At 33.3% G+C, this 16,916-nt stretch overlaps 3 protein-coding genes across 3 annotated transcripts; 2 read left to right on the forward strand and 1 right to left on the reverse strand.

Annotated features, from left to right (window-relative positions):
* Positions 1-940: 940 nt before the first annotated feature.
* Positions 941-1,836, forward strand: LOC107961429 (RING-H2 finger protein ATL78). Its single transcript, XM_016897566.2, has one exon. It carries the CDS (start codon positions 957-959, stop codon positions 1,605-1,607), a length of 651 nt encoding a protein of 216 aa, XP_016753055.1. The 5' UTR covers positions 941-956; the 3' UTR covers positions 1,608-1,836.
* Positions 1,837-5,093: 3,257 nt separating this feature from the next.
* Positions 5,094-5,941, forward strand: LOC107960908 (RING-H2 finger protein ATL78). The gene has a single exon (XM_016897161.2). The coding sequence runs from the start codon at positions 5,272-5,274 to the stop codon at positions 5,923-5,925; it is 654 nt and encodes a 217-aa protein (XP_016752650.1). The 5' UTR covers positions 5,094-5,271; the 3' UTR covers positions 5,926-5,941.
* Positions 5,942-12,719: 6,778 nt separating this feature from the next.
* LOC107960907 (uncharacterized) lies at positions 12,720-13,418 on the reverse strand. The gene is made up of 2 exons (XM_016897160.1): positions 13,357-13,418; positions 12,720-13,269 (listed from the first exon to the last, which is right to left on the reverse strand). The coding sequence occupies exons 1-2, from the start codon at positions 13,416-13,418 to the stop codon at positions 12,720-12,722; spliced, it is 612 nt and encodes a 203-aa protein (XP_016752649.1).
* Positions 13,419-16,916: the final 3,498 nt, after the last annotated feature.

Genomic DNA, 16,916 nt, shown 5'->3' on the forward strand with positions numbered 1-16,916 from the left:
ATCAGGGTATCTTTTCTAAATGTGATCCGATAAGAACCAACAACTCCAACAGCTATGAAAGAAATTAAAGAAAGCCTACAATAGCTATGTTCCATGGATAATAAGATATTGAATGAATTAAAAAAACAAAAGTGGACAACATTTAAGGATTGAATCCAACATTAATATCAATTAAAGATTTAATAATAAGTTTCTGGCCACTCCACTTGTAATTTAGTCAATTTAGGCTTTCTTTGAATGAGTGTATGTTTCTCTCTAGTGGTAAAATTTAAAAAACGGTGACGGTGAGATTAATTACTATAATGATTGAGATTGAATATTGTAGTCATGATATTAAAATTAGCCGTGAGATATGTACTTGGATTCAAATGTAGTTACAATAGTGAAGTAGAATAGAAAATAACTATTAAGTATATTAGATTAAAATGATATATAATAGAAGTTTTAAATTATTTTATTTTTATGAAATTATTGAAAATATGTGGAATTGTAAATTTATTTAATAAAATAATAATATCTATCCTAATATTTTTATAAATATTTTTTTAATTATTTTTATAATTAAAATGATATTATTTTAAGTTGTAATAATTTAGGAATTCAAAGTATAATATTTATGAAATTTTAAATGAAAAATTGAAAAGTTTATCACACTTTTTTGGGGACAAGGATCTAATTTTAAATTAATCAATCTAACTTTTGTTTTTTTTTTAATTGTGATGAAACAACATGGTTTAACATGAAATACAGGGCATCTATTTAGTTAGTGGGGGTCCTGAATTGAAAATGGAAACAGGAAGAGGCTGGTTGGATTTTCATGCTCGTATCTCCAAAAGTACTAAGAGATAAAATCAATGATGTATTGGACACTACTTATGTCTCTAAACTTTCACTATATATAATCTCCATCTTTTGACTGCCCTTCCAACCAAATTTCATCCAAACACTCCAAAACCATGTATTCAATTTCAACTTCTTCTTCTACATCTCAACTCTTGCAAGATTTTCTTCCAAACTTTCATTCCAGAAAATTACTGTTACATTACACACAATCAAACCCATCATTAGCTCCTCCTCCTTACACTCAAAATTCCAGTTTTGATCAAAATGTTTTGATGGTACTTTCAGTCATCCTTCTTGGGTTAATTTTTTCGTTGGGGCTAAACTTAATAATCAGATGTGTACTAAGGTGCTCAAACAGGGCGGATTCCGAGTCCATTGACAACTCTTCTGCTGCAATAGTCAAAATCGGAATCGAGACAAAGGCACTCAAGACTTTCCCTGTGGTGAATTACTCGGCGGAGATGAATCTGCCAGGGCTGGACTCCGAATGTCTGATATGCCTGTCGGAGTTTACGGCTGACGAGCGCCTGCAGTTTCTACCGAAATGCAACCATGGATTTCATGTTCGTTGTATTGATAAATGGCTTAAATCACAAACATCATGCCCCAAATGCAGGCATTGTTTGCTTGAAACATGCCAAAAAATCATGGGGTGTAATCAGAGTAGCTCATTAGAATCATGCGTTCCTTCACAGAACTGCGTTGTGAATATTCAACCACTAGAACCTGAAGGTGTGGTGCGTGATATTAGGGGGGTTAGCTGATATGATTCTTTATCTTTTGCCCATTAGGTGGAACTGGAAATCCCTCTGCCACTCCATCTGAAGGCGTTATATTCCATGAGCGAAGCTCAACATTGGAATCAAGTCTTACTTTTGCAATTATTAGTTCAATTGAGCCAATTCAATGTGGGTTTATTCAATTTTTAAATGCAATATGAAAGGATTTACCTAATTTTCCCTTCAGCTGAACAAGTTTAATGATCATGTTACTCTTTAACATATTTTGTTGCTTATCATATCAACCATTGATCGACTAAGCCTGAAAACTCAACCAATAGAAATATATGTGGAGTGAAAAAGAATTTGTATTTAAGTCTAAAGTTAACATTAGTCAAGTATTCATATGTTCCTTTTAAGATTTAGGTTTAAAGTACTTTGAGTATTACTGTAAGTATATATAAGCAATGTGGAGAATGTAAATTTTATCCTTAACATGGTTTGTTGTTCTGTCATTTAGTTCATTCATAACTGGTGGAAGGCATTGATGCTTTCATAAGCATTGATTTATAAATTGTCACTAATGAAAAGGCTATTGAAATTGTTGAGAATCTGTCTTAGGCTTACTGATCAATAATAGGTCTATAGATCAAGTCTTTAGGAATTTTTTATTTTGTGGCATGATTTTAGGAGCTAAGATTTGACAACAGCAAAGTTTGAATGTTGCAAAAAAAAAAAAAAGAGTAAGTTAAGTGGTTGGATATCAGCAGGATATATTTTCTGTTATTCTTTTAGCTATATAATCTGACCAATATAATAGATTATAGTGTGCTTCCAATATTTTTTTCCTTTCACATTTTCTGTGTTTCATATTTTTTTCTAAAATACCAACAATTGGTATTGAGCTCTTATCCTAATGGACTTGTGAGTTGAGAGAAACACATAAGCTAAAGACTCACAAAGAGAAGAAGACAAGGAAGTCCAAAGCTAAAGCATGTCTTTTCTCTATTGCTTCAAGCAAAATATTTACAAGAATTATGAATTTGGGGTCAACAAAAAAAATTTGGGATTACCTTAAGAACGAATACCAGGGCAATGAAAGAACAAGAAATATGCAGGTGCTCAATTTGATTAGAGAGTTTGAAATGTTGAAAATGAAGGAGACAGAAACCATTAAAGACTATTCTGACAAGGTAGAGGACATAGTAAATAAGGTAAGATTGTTGGGTAAGGATTTTTCTGATGATCAAATAGTGCAAAAAATTCTTGTCACTTTGCTTAAAAAATATGAGTCTAAAATTTCTTCATTAGAAGAATTTAAAGATTTGTCAAGTATATCTTAGATAGAATTGATGAACGCATTGTAAGCTCCAAAACAAAGGAGAAAGACGAGACAAGAAGCATCAGTAGAGGGTGCTTTTCGGGCAAAGTTTGAAAAATCACAAGGCAAAAACAAGAAAATTAAAGATAAGACTAACAATAATAATAACAACTAGACATATCCACCATGTCCGCACTGTAAGAAGACAAATCACTGGCCAAAGAAGTGTTGGTAGAAGCTTGATATCAAATGTAGAAAATGTGGCAGTATTGGGCACATAAAGCGGGTCTGTAAGTCTCAACAACATGAAGAGACAAAAGCATGTATTGAGTAACAAGAAGATGAGTTCCTTTTTTGTGGCGACATGTTTCTCCAATGATTCCTGGTTGATGATAGCGACTGCACAAATCACATAACCAATGACCCAACACTTCTCAAAGAACTTGATAAAACTATCATTTCCAAAATAAAAGTTAGAAATGGTAAGTTTATTCTAGTTAAGGGAAAATGAACAGTGGCTATTGAAAGTTAATAGGTTTGAAACATATAACTGATGTTCTATATGTGTCTAACATTGGCCAAAATCTTCTTAGTGTTGGACAGTTGATTGAAAAGTTTCAAGGTCATATTTGAAGACAAATGGTGCTTGATCAAAAACTCAAAAGGCAGAGATGTATTCAAAGTAAAAATGAGAGCAAAATGATTTTCTCTAAATCTAATGGAAGAGAAACCAACAACGAAGCAATTGCTAGAGACTCCTCAGTACTTTGATGACAACATAGATGATGTTCCAGTTTGTGACACAAGATCTTTATCTTAAATTTATGAAAGGTGTAATGTTGTTGTATTTGAGTATGCTGAGTTTAAAGAAGCTGAGAAGGATGACATATGGATTGAAGAAATGAGAGAAGAGCAGTTCGAGGGATTCCAAGTCAAGAGACAGGAGGAGAAAGTCTAAATGTTAAACAAAACCTTATACAGTCTTAAATAGGCTGCTAGGGCCTGGTACAACAGGATTGATGAATATCATTTGAAAAAAGAACAGAAGATTGGTGAAACCAAGTCAGTTTTTTGCAAGATTGAAGATCAAATTGCAAATATGTTAACCAAGGCTCTTCCAAAAGTTAGATTTAAAGTTTTAAGAAATAAATTAGGCTTTTACAATTACTAAGGCAATGAGGAGCGTTGAGAATGTGCCTTAGACTTGCTAAATAATAGGTCTATAGACCAAGTCCTTAGGAATTTTTAATTTTGTGGCATGATTTTAAGAGTAAGTTAAGTGGCTGGATATCAGTAGGATATATTTTTTGTTATTTTTTTAGCTATATAATTTAAACATATAGTGTGCTTCCAATATATTTTTTTCTTTCACATTTTTTATGTTTCATTTTTTTTTCTAAAATACCAACCGAAAGTCTTTAAAGTATAGTTAATGCTACTCGAAAATGTTTTGCTCTTGCTGACTTATATAGATTGGTTTTTAATAGTAGAAATGGATGTAATTTTTAATAGAATAATCAATTTACTCTTTAATTCAAGTAGAGAAAACGAAATATAATCTTACTCTATGACAACCTTCATGATATTTTTACTAATAAATGTATAATTTTATATAATTTCTTTTCACCACAAGCTGAATATCATAATCTAATATAATTACTAACCTATACTAAACCCTAAACTTTTTAAAAGATAATTTTTAGTAGGGGTTTTAAGTAAAGTTGAGAAGAAAGACAAAAGGATAAGGATTAATGTTTGGTTTTATACTGTTAAAACTAAGTTATTGCTTTCTTAATCATTGTACCCCATATTTTTGCTAGATCTCATACATCATTTACCTTTAAATTAGAGCCACACATTACAGTCTAAGTGGAACTCAGTAGATGCTATCAGACTACTTGCAAGCTAGAAGATAACAAATGGAGTTGAGTTTTTGTTTTTTTAAAGTGGAACTCAACACACTCCATTCAACTTCTCCAACACCATCTCAACTCTTGCAAAATTTTCTGGATGATACAATATTGCCATTTAAAATCCTTAAAGTGTTGTAAGAATTAACTTTAACTTGTTGTAATAATTTAACAAATTTTAAAAAGAAAAATTAAAAAGTTTATCACACTTTTTGGGGGGCAAGGATCTAATTTTAAATTAATCAATATTATTATTTTGATGGAACAAAAGGGTTTAACATGAAATAAAGGGTCTTTCTATTTAGTTCCTTGGGTCCTGAATTAAAAATGGAAACAGGCAGAGGATCATATCTACAAAAAGTAAGAGATAAAATCAATGATGTATTGGACACTACTTAAGCCTCTCAGCTTTCACCATATATAATCTCCACCATTTGACTGCCCTTCCAACCAAATTTCATCCAAACTCTCCAAAACCATGTATTCAATTTCAACTTCTTCTACATCTCTACCCTTGCAAGATTTTCTTCCAAACTTTCATTCCAGAAAATTGCTGTTACATTACACACAATCAAACCAATCATCAGTTACATTAGCTCCTCCTCACCCTCAATATTCCAGTTTTGATCACAATGTTTTGATGATTCTTTCGGTCATCCTTTTTGGGTTAATTTTTTCATTGGGGCTAAACTTAATAATCAGATGTGTGCTAAGGTGCTCAAACGGGGTGGATTCCGACTCTATTCAAAACCCTTCTCCTGCAATAGTCAACAGCGGAATCGAGACAAAGGCACTCAAGATTTTCCCTGTGGTGAATTACTCGGCGCAGATGAATCGGCCAGGGCTGGACTCCGAATGTCTGATATGCCTGTCGGAGTTTACGGCTGGAGAGCGCCTGCGGTTTCTACCGAAATGCAACCATGGATTTCATGTTCGTTGTATTGATAAGTGGCTTAAATCGCACACATCATGCCCCAAATGCAGGCATTGTTTGCTTGAAACATGCCAAAAGATCATGGGGTGTGATCAAAGTAGCTCAACGGAATCATGTGTTCCAGCTCAGGACATCATTGTGAATATTCAACCATTGGAACCTGAAGGTGTGATGTGTGGTATTAGGGGGGTTAGCTGATATGATTCTTTTATTTTGGCCATTTGGCGGAAACTGGAAATCCCTCTGCCACTCCATTTGAAGGCGTTATATTCCATGAGCGAAGCTCATTTTGGAGTTTGAAAGGCACCCAATTCACAACATTGGAATCAAGTCTTTTTTTTTTTTTTTTTGCTCATTACTGCCTTTACAACTTGTAAAAGCAAATATGGGTAACACAAACAAGATCAACGAATTCTACTTACTGAGGCCACTCATCAACAATACTAACCCGACATCCCAAGACCAAAGTTATCAAACAACACTGCAGAAATGACCACCCAAAAAGTACTACAAAACGTACTCAAAACCACATAACATACACATGAAATCTGACATTATAAATCAACTCACCACCAAGCCTTAAACATACTAGTTCTATTCGTCCCTGCAATAGCTAGAGAGTCTGCCATTTCATTTCCATTCGCCACAGCGACTGAAAAAGATAACTCTCCCACCCTGCTCCACCTCCTTTCCAGTTCAGCAAATATAACTTGATGCGACCAACGTCTCCTTGTTTCCTCCAGAATCCAGCTAAGAACCTCCCTTGAACCTATTTCAATAATCAAAGAACCAGTCCCCTTCCAGCCGATTTCAATAATAATATCAAGAGCAATGATTATAGCTCCCAATTCAGTTGACTCAGAATCACCTGCATCAATTGGTCCTGAAAATAAGGCTCTAACAATTCCATCCTCACCTCTCAACACTCCTCTGCCACGCCGAACACCTTCAAAAACAATACCGCTAACGTTAAATTTAAACCAACCATGAGGTGGAAAACACCAACCCCCAGGATCAGACTTAGATAAACAACACTTATACGTACAAAACCACCATAATCTCTCATGAAACCTACACTCATCAAAAGCAGCCCTGCTCCATAATAAAGCCCTCATCTTTGCATGGAAGACCAAGGTATCCATTGTCAACACTTTATTGTCAAACACCATTTCATTTCTCGCAAGCCAAATTGACCAAACAGCAGCCGCAATTGCAATCAACCACAAACTTTTACAAGATCCAAAAATTTTCACTTTGAAACAGCATGAATAAAAATCTTCAAAATTATTCACCCCTTTCCATCCGATGTCCCACCAATTAAAAATTCTCTTCCAAAAACCATTAATAAAGATGCAGTTAAAAAAAATGGTCCGTCTTCTCCCGCTCCCTATTACACCAAGGACATACATTAACAGTACCAAGAATTTTCACCCCTTTCTTAATTAAAAAATCCTTCGTGGGAACTCTGTCAATTGCTATTAACCAGAAAATAACGCACTCTAGAAGGAACTTTCAGCTTCCATATTCTATCAAATGCAAAACTAAAATCAACCCCCACCCCATCCACCATTAATTTAGTTAACTGCTTCACAGAGAACTCGCCATTTTTGTTGTGCTTCCATAATATCCGGTCCTCCACCTCCGGGATCAATACCATACCACCCACCCAATCCAAGAGACGACTTAGCATCCCCCACTCCCTATCCAGCAAAGCTCTGACGAAAAACCCTTCCCAATTAACATTATAAAAATCGCCATCCAAAGAGTAATCAAAAACCGAACCATTTTTGAATTTAACTAGACGAAAAAGTCTAGGGGATTCAAATTTTAATGGACTATTACCACACCAATGATCCCCCAGAACAACGTATCCTTTCCATTCCCTACCTTCCATTTGAAATCTTTATCTCCTATCCACCTATTCACTCTAGCATCAAAAGAGTTTTCCACAATCCCTCTCCAAACCGTCGACATATCTTTCAAATTGTTCACACCAAATCGCCATTGTTTAGCGTTAGAACCATACTTTGCTAAAATCACCTTGCTCCATAGCGCATTTTTATCCACCATCACTCGCCACCTCCATTTTGCTAATAGTGCTTTGTTCTTAATCTCAAGGTTAATCACTCCGGCTCCTCCATTTTCTTTTGGTCTGCAAATCTGCTTCCAATTGACTTTTGCCATTTTCCGTTTGCCATCCAACCCTCCGCACAAAAAAATTCTCCTAATTTTATCAATTCTTTTAATTACAGACACCGGGGCCTAAAATAAAGACATAAAATAGATTGGAAGAGACGATAACACTGCGTTTACCAACACCATCCTAGCTGCCCACGACATACTTCTACATTTCCATCCCGCAAATTTCTTTCTAAATTTCTCAACCATCACGTCCCAAGTAGCCACCCTTCTCGAATCTGCTCCTAAAGGAATACCTAAATAGCAAATAGGTAACAACCCAACCTTACATTTACATATAGCTGCCAAACGGTAAAGAAATTCCTTATTAACTCCAAACCCCACAATACACGGTTTTTTGAAGTTAATAGTCAACCCCGAAAAAGTCTCGAAGCAACGGAGAATAAATTTCATATTTTCCACTACCATTTCCTCTGCTTTTAAAAACAAAATCGTGTCATCCGCAAACTGTAAGTGTGAAATCGTCTGACCCGGAAGAACTCCATGAATCCCTTCAATAAATCCCAATACCTCCGCTTTTTCCATCAATAAGTGAAGCACTTGCGTAATCAGAATGAACAGGAATGGAGATAAAGGGTCTCCTTGGCGTAATCCACGACCAAATTTAAATTCTTTTGTAGCCGACCCATTAACCAGGATAGCTGCTCTCACCGTAGTAACACATTCCATCAACCAACCAATCCACCTGACCCCAAAACCCATTTTTTGAAGTACCAGCTTTAAGAAGTCCCAACGGACATAATCGTATGCCTTGGAAAAATCCAGCTTAAAAATCAAGTTTCCTTCATCTCCTTTCATTTTTTTCATTGAATGAATTACTTCGTTAGCAATTAAGATTCCATCGAAAATTTACCTTCCTTTAATAAAAGCGCATTGAGTCTCGCTCACCAAATCACTAATAACCATCCTAATCCTACGAGAAAGGATTTTAGCAATGATTTTATATAAAGAACTAACCAGACAAATCGGACGAAAGTCAGAAATCTCGCTCGGATTATTCAGTTTGGGAATTAAAGCAATAAACGAGCAATTTATGGAACTTTCCAGCTTCCCCGTCCTATAAAAATCTGACATCATTCTAAATAAATCCTCTTTGACCGTTTCCCAACATCTTCTAAAGAACACACATATTAAACCCATCCGAACCCGGTGATTTAGATTCATCACAACTCCATACAGCTTCTCGAATCTCCTCTCTTGAGAAAGGAACCTCTAGCTTTTCTGCATCACTCTCCTTTAATTTCCTAAAATCAAGCTCCATCTCCATCTCCCAATTCCTCGAATGCCCTTGAAAATGTTTTTTAAAAAATTCATACACTCTCTTTTTTAACTCCTTTGGATCATTACACCAATATCGATTGTAGCAACGTAAAATTTTGCTTTCGATCGCTAATTGAGGTAATTATTTAAAAATTTGAAAACCGTTTTATTAAAAAAGAGAGTCGCCACCGATCTTTTTTCTAGGTGTGATCGGACACCTAATAAATCATCTTTTTAAAGAAAATTTATTCTTGAACAAAAATGAAGGCCAAATTTGGGTCTACAGGAAAATCCAGAGAAAAATAGGGTTCGGGAGTCGGTTACGCATGAGAAAGGTATTAGCACCCTCGCGACACCCAAAATTGGTATCTTGTTAAACATGTGGTCTTAATTTTCAAAAATACGAGTTCAATGTAGCATTTAATCGTGATCCGATTAAAACACGAGAATTTTTAATTTTTTTTGTTTTTTTTGAGAAGGACATACCGTTTTAACACGAGTCGATTGATGTTCACCCAACATAGCGATGAAATCTATGACCTAATGTTAAATCGATACGTTGCCTTGCTTATTGAAATTAATAAAAATGAATCTAATATTTTTAAAATAAATAAAAAAATCATAAGTAAATAAACAGTACAAACGATGACATGATGAGCGACAAATGTTAACATATAATATAAGAATACTAGGATACAGATAAAAACAAAAAAAAAACAATATTTACAATAAAATATATATCTATATATATATAATGACATGCTAATAATATAATAAGATAAGCAAACTAATACAGAATGGGTAAGAACCGCATTGGAAATACATCGAAGCAAATATTAAATATGATAATAAAAATGACCATAATATAAAAAACAATGATAATGCATGCGATATATTAAACGTAATAATAGTATCAAACACGAAATAAAAATAATGAATATATACATAATAATGATATTAAGAGTATGTACGTAATATATATATAAATAGTAATAGTGTTGGAAATATACTATATATAGTGTTTGAAGTATATACCTAAGATAGTAAAAATATATAACTAGTAATGTTAAAATATTTACATAATATATACATACATAATATCAATGTTGAAAACATCTATTAATAATGTCACATGAATATATACATGTATATATATATATATAAAATACATAGTAATATTAAAAATATGTACATAGTATATATATACATATAATATAATTATTAAGAAAATACATACAATATATAGTATTAAGAATATACACAATACATAGGGTATTAAAAAACATAGTATTAAAAAACATAATATACACATATTAGAAATGTTAATAATAATGTTACAAAACAATTATTAATAATATTGCATAAACACATGCATATATATTATATAATAGAACGTATACTAACAATAATAATAACAATAAAAAGATGTATGTACACCAAAAAATATATAATAATATTAAAATAAAATAAGTGATAATAGTGAAAATCATAGGCAGAATAATAAATATAATAATATATGAAATTAATACTATATGTAAAAAATATGTATTAGTATTAACAACAAATATAATATAGATAAAAATAGATATAATAATATACGTAATATGATATAAAAATATATATGTATGTAATAGTATTTAAGAATATATACGTAAGATAATATAAAAATATGTACATAAAATAGCATAAGAAATATATGTAACTAATAATATTAAGATATATACATAATATGTAAAATACAATATATTAAAAAAGATTCATATACGTAATATATAAAAAATGTATACATAACATAGTATTAAAATATGATATTTAAAATAATACTAAATATAATATAAAATAGTAATAATAATAATAGCAATACTAAATGTAATAATATATAAAAGATAATACTATATATAAAAAGTATATATATGCATATATAATAAAACGTACACTAACATTAATAATAATGATGAAAATATCAATAATAATAAACATAATAATAAATAATATTAAAATAATTAATTTAATACTAAAGAAATGAATATAAACCAAAAAAGGACTAAGATTGGAAGAAAGGCAGAATTCTAGGGTAAATTTTAAAAGAAATAAAGGGAAAAGGACCCATCTGGATGCGCGCAAAACGACCGAGGACCAAAGGCGCAAATATTCTTTCCCATCAAAACACAACACATTAGTGGGGACTAAATTGAAAAGCACGACAACTTCATGGGGCAAATTTTAAAATAAGAAAAATTTGATTGCAAAAGCTTGAAAAAGCGGAAGGACCGCACGCACAAATTCCCCCTTTTCCAAAAACACGCGGATCCTGAGGTGAGTTGGGTCGGACCGGGTTGCATCAAAACAACGTCGTTTTGAGGTTTAAAGGCCAACCCCAAAACGACGTCGTTTTTGGGGGCTATAAAAGATCCAAAATTTGCAAAAAAAAATCATTTGGTGAGGAGAGAAATAAAAAAAAAAAGAGAGAGAAGGAAGAGAGAAGGGAGGGGGAGGGGGATTTCCGGCCAATGGCCGGTCATCGGTCCGATCGCCAGAGCACGGTGGCCAGTGGCCGGAAAAAGTAAAATTTTATTTTATTTTATTTTTTTTGTATTATATTTTTTTATATTTATATGTTTTATATATATGTGTGGAAAAATGAAACCAAAACAGAATTTAAAAATGAAAAAAAAGAATAATCACCTTAGGCTTTTCACACTTTTAATTCTTCGATCTTTGGTATTCGGTTTGCTTGGAGGCTATTCTTGTATTTAAATGCTGATTAAATTGCTATTCTTACTCTGAAATTGAATATTTTTCTTATTTTTTGTATTTGAATTGCGAACCGTTTTACATTTGTTTTCATGGCTTTTTATAGCCTTTACAATGCTCTAATCCTATTGTTTGCGTGATTGCTTGGTCTTGCAGATCAATTAGTGGCTGGTGGAACGGCGGAGCAGGCTTTTGGCAAAGGGGTCGGTGGAGGCAGACGGTATGGGGTGATGGGACTGGCTAGGTTTTTTATTATTTTTTGTTTTATTTTTTGGGTAAGGTTTAGTGGGTATTGGGTTGTATTTGGGTTTTAATGTGATTGGGTTGGCTGATGTAATGGGTTTAAATTTTAATGGATGTGGGCTGACGGGTTTTAGGATATTGTTGGGTTTAATTTTGGGCTTAAGTGGGTCAAAATTATAAATAGGTCATGGGGCAAAATTGGGCTATAACATCGATCAAATTGCATTCTGAAAATAGTATTTCTTTTAACTTTTATCTTCACAGCTTTATGGAAAAAGGTCGTATTCGCGTCACCTTCTTTCAACCACATCATTCTTAATTTTTGTCTCCATAACGATTCTTTGAATTTCATAGCATCCCAAATCTCCGCGTTCAGCCTTCTAAGCTCCTCCATTTCACTCTCATTTAACACTCTTTGATCTCTAATTTCATTTAATACCTTAATCTTATCCTCGCAATCTGCTATTCTATTTTCCAACACATTTCCATTATCCCCATTCCACTTCTTCAAGGCCCCCTTAAGCTTCCTCAATTTCCTAGCAATTTGACCATTCAAACTGTCCATATGGTTTCCATTCTTTCTTAATCAAACCCATACAATCTTTTTTCTTTAACCATCCATTGATGAACTTAAAAGGCCTAGGACCCCAATCAACTTCCGCGTCTGCTAGCAATATTGGAATGTGGTCTGAAACCGATCTCTTTAATCCAATCTGCTGTAAATCCTTCATCTTTAATAACCAAAATTCATCCAGCAAGAACCTGTCAAGCCTATTTTTTTTGTTCTCCTGTCCATACCACGTAAATTTCTTCCCCACTAACGGAAAATCAATAAGATTACAATCAAAGATAAAATTTTCAAACTCTTTAGTACCCTTCTCTGACCCCCAACAGCAGCTTCTTTCACTTCTACATCTTACCACATTAAAATCTCCACCCACAATCCATGGACTTGTAAACTTACTTCTAAGCTCTGACAATTTCCCCCATAAATTACTCTGTGCTGTCGCAATATTAGAAGCGTAGATATTAACTAACACCGCCTCTAAATCCTCATTAACCCATTTTCCTTCTATAATCAACACCCTGTCATCGCACCATACATTGGAAACAAGGAAATCATCTATGCTTCACATAGTTAACAATCCGCCCGATTTACCATTTGCTGCTAACCTAAACTCACAACTGTCATCCCCCCATAATTTTCTCACCTCCTCCTTAGAAATCATCTCCATTTTTGTTTCTTGAATAAAACATACATTTACTCTATGTAATCGGCAGAATCTTTTAATAGAGCTCTTTTTGACCTCCGACACTAACCCCCTAATGTTCCAAAATAATATTCTCATATCCCTCACAATGCAACCAAAACTAATAAAAAACAGAATAGTAATTTACTACAAAACAACCTCACCTGGAAATCTGCCACAGTCTCTGCCGAAATCTCCACTAATTCTCACTACCTAATCTCCTTATTTCTTCAACGACTTCTTCTTCATCCCCCCTCACACTTAGTCCCAACTTTTTCCCAACTTCCTAGGTTTTTTTTGCCTCCTTCAAAATGACCCTCCTTCGATTATTGATGTCTGAATCTGATAAAGATAAATTTGCTATTGGGTCTTCAACCCGTGTTATTGCCTTTCCCTTCTCTATCCTCTTTTGTCTATCCCTTCGCTGTTTTTCTTTAGTCGATAAAACACTGTCTTGAATCTCACGCATCGATCGAATCCGTTTGTTCAAAGATTTTTTCTTCCTCCTGTATTGGTTAAAAAGAGAGAAATCCTCCACAATGCTGAACCTTACTTCTTCCCCTTCCATACCCCTTCTCTCCGATTCAACACCTCCCCCTTCTAAATACGTTAGATTGTTACCATCTTTAAGAGTCAGCCCATTAATCTCACCCACTTCAGCTAATTGATCCAACACTTCTTGATGCTCACCATCCTCTGACGGGCCCACTTGCATAATTAGGCCCATATTAATCAAATCCTCTCTGGCCCTATTCGATTCTCCTCTAGAGCCCAAATTTTCCTCCTCTATGATTATATTGTTGTCAAAAAAATTTTCTTTTGACATAACATCAACAGCAGCCGACCCTACCCTATCTTTTCCAATAGCAACCTCTTTCAAGACTGATAGCATTAAACTCACCTCCCACGTCTCCTCCCACGTCGTTTCGTCTAACCTCTAGGAAATTTTCGATTCTAATCTGGTAGCTGATTTGGCTCCCGGAGATTCACTACCTTCTTCCTTCAGATAGGACCGCACATCCTTGGACTTCACCGATTTCCTTTCTGATAATCCTCTTTCTTTAATCCTGATCGGAAACTTACAATCTCCTACCTCCAACATTATTAAATCGTCAATCTGTTGCGGTTGATTAATTGAAATCAACATCTCCATCTTCTCATAACAACAATCATCATTCCAACTCTTCCCCATGGATATTAACTTACCCCATAATTCAGCTACTCTTTTAAAAGTTTCAAAGTTCTAACAATGTAATGGTATCCCTGCAACTTCAACCCATGACACCCTCTCCGACATACAACTTTTTTCTGACCATGGTTCAATTGATATGAAACACTCCTTCAGATACCTCCAGTTGTTTTGTTTCAATACCTCCATAAACTCCTCATCCGGTACTTCAATTAGAAAAAATCTGCCTTGAATTCTCTTAACAGATATCTCCCCAAGTCCGAACTTAGTTAGCCTTTCAGCCATGTTTCTAGAATCAAAAACAGATGCAGATTCCCCAACTAAACACCTTTGAAGTTTCCATCGCAGTTCTTCCTCAACAAAGCCTTTAACTACTCTTGTTTGGAACCTATTTTTTTTCGAGACATCACTATTTGCAATTCGATCATCCTTTGAAGTTCCAGAAGTGTCTCCCTTCTCCCAAACATATCTATTCTTCTCCGATCCAACATGGTCCTTATAGCTAATACTTCTTCTCCTCCATATCTTCCTACCGCCTCCGTAGCTAGACATCTTCACTCCAATTCTATACCCTAAAAGAACGAAATCATTGAGTCTGTCAATCGCCCTGTGAGCATCTAAGATGTTTGAAAATCTTACAAAGCTAAACCTTTTTCCATCTTTGCACCTCTTAACCGAAATAAAAACATCTAACACCTCGCCATGATAACTGAATAACGCCCATTGCCCTTTCCAATGCATAGCTGCCGGAATATTCTTCACAAACACTGTAAACTGACCTTTCCAGTTCTGAGCTTTTGACACCATATTTTCAATTTATCTCATATTCTTAATCGCCTTTGCCCTTTCTCTTTCAAAACAATAATGCCTAACTTTATTCATTGGAATCGAGTCTTTCTTTGCAATTATTAGTTGAATTGAGCCAATTCAATATGGGGTTACTCAATTTTTAAATGCAATGAATGGGTTTGCCACATTTTCCCTTCAGCTCAACAAGTTGAATGATGACATTACTCTTAAATACGTAGAGTGACAAAAGATTTGTGTTTAAATTTTCAGTTGACATCAATGTTGAATTCAGATAATATCATTCTCTCACTCTTACCCTTAGACAACAATGACAAAATTTCGACAAATCAATATTAATGTTGTATTCTTAAAAAGATATCCCATTGAATAGATATAAATGTTATAACCCTCAAAGTTTAAGAAACAAAATATTAAATTTTTTAGAGTACTTATTGCACAATTCATGTGTTTTATTTCTTTCTATAAAGTTAAATAATCTAAAGTGAATGTGTGATATCAATTATCAAATATTTACTATTCAAATTTGTTATACTATTAAAGATATTAATTTATATAGTTTCTAAAAAAAATATTTATTGAATTTAAATATTAAATATAGATTCAAATATTGCAAAAATTGTTGATTGAGTCTTAGCTTAATTGGCATAGGCCTCATTGTCAATACAGGAAGATGTAGGTTTGAGTGCGCTTAAAGCGTATTGACTTCTTATTATATCTACTCTTTTTGATGTAATACCTAAAATAACTCAAAGCTTCTCGGACCTATCTCTCTTACTAATATTATATTTATATTATTATTTCTGTGTTTTATTGAATTGGTGGCATTGTCAATTGGGCCATAAACTCAATTGTTAAATTAAGAAGATGTCATTCTATAATTAAGCTAAGTTATATTATTATTCAAAGGTATTTTAGTCCTTTTAATTAAAAAAGAAAATGTCACTCATAATCGAGTCACCAACTCAGTTGTTAAATTAAGAAAAATACTCTTCCGTAATTAAATTATTATTATATTATTTGAGGGTACTTTAATCTTTTTCATTAAAAAATTAATAAAAATATGCATATGGTGAAATTTGAACTTGAACCAATTGCATTAGTAAAACTTCTAATTTATCACTCAACTAAAACTTTATTTTACTATATTTATACATTTTTAATTATACATACTTTATTATTTCTATCAACTGTATATATTTTAATAATGCGTTTGATTGAGTTGGTGTTACGAGTTAACTCGAAACAATTAAATATATATTTTAAATTTTAATATCGTACATATTTCATGTGTAACTATTATTAATTAGTTTCAAGCCATACACTTATTATTCATTGTATGTTATTTTTAAATACATATTTATATTTTATATTTGTGGTTTCTAGATACATACACGTGCGATAGGATTTTTAATAATTTTTAATTAATTACCGCAGTAAGTTAATTAAGTATCTATTCAGTTAAAAATATAGTAAATTGTTTTTAT

The sequence above is a fragment of the Gossypium hirsutum genome, chromosome A05 (assembly GCF_007990345.1).
Source record: "Gossypium hirsutum isolate 1008001.06 chromosome A05, Gossypium_hirsutum_v2.1, whole genome shotgun sequence".
Lineage (NCBI taxonomy): Eukaryota > Viridiplantae > Streptophyta > Magnoliopsida > Malvales > Malvaceae > Gossypium > Gossypium hirsutum.

What these genes read in the sequence shown, in the direction of transcription:
- LOC107961429 (XM_016897566.2), top strand. Translation starts at nt 957, where the DNA reads ATGTATTCAATTTCAACTTCTTCTTCTACATCTCAACTCTTGCAAGAT.
- LOC107960908 (XM_016897161.2), top strand. Translation starts at nt 5,272, where the DNA reads ATGTATTCAATTTCAACTTCTTCTACATCTCTACCCTTGCAAGATTTT.
- LOC107960907 (XM_016897160.1), bottom strand. Translation starts at nt 13,418, where the DNA reads ATGGAGATGATTTCTAAGGAGGAGGTGAGAAAATTATGGGGGGATGAC. An exon ending in GATGACAGTTGTGAGTTTAG is followed by an intron (nt 13,270 to 13,356) that starts GTTAGCAGCAAA and finishes GTGCGATGACAG; the next exon opens with GGTGTTGATTATAGAAGGAA.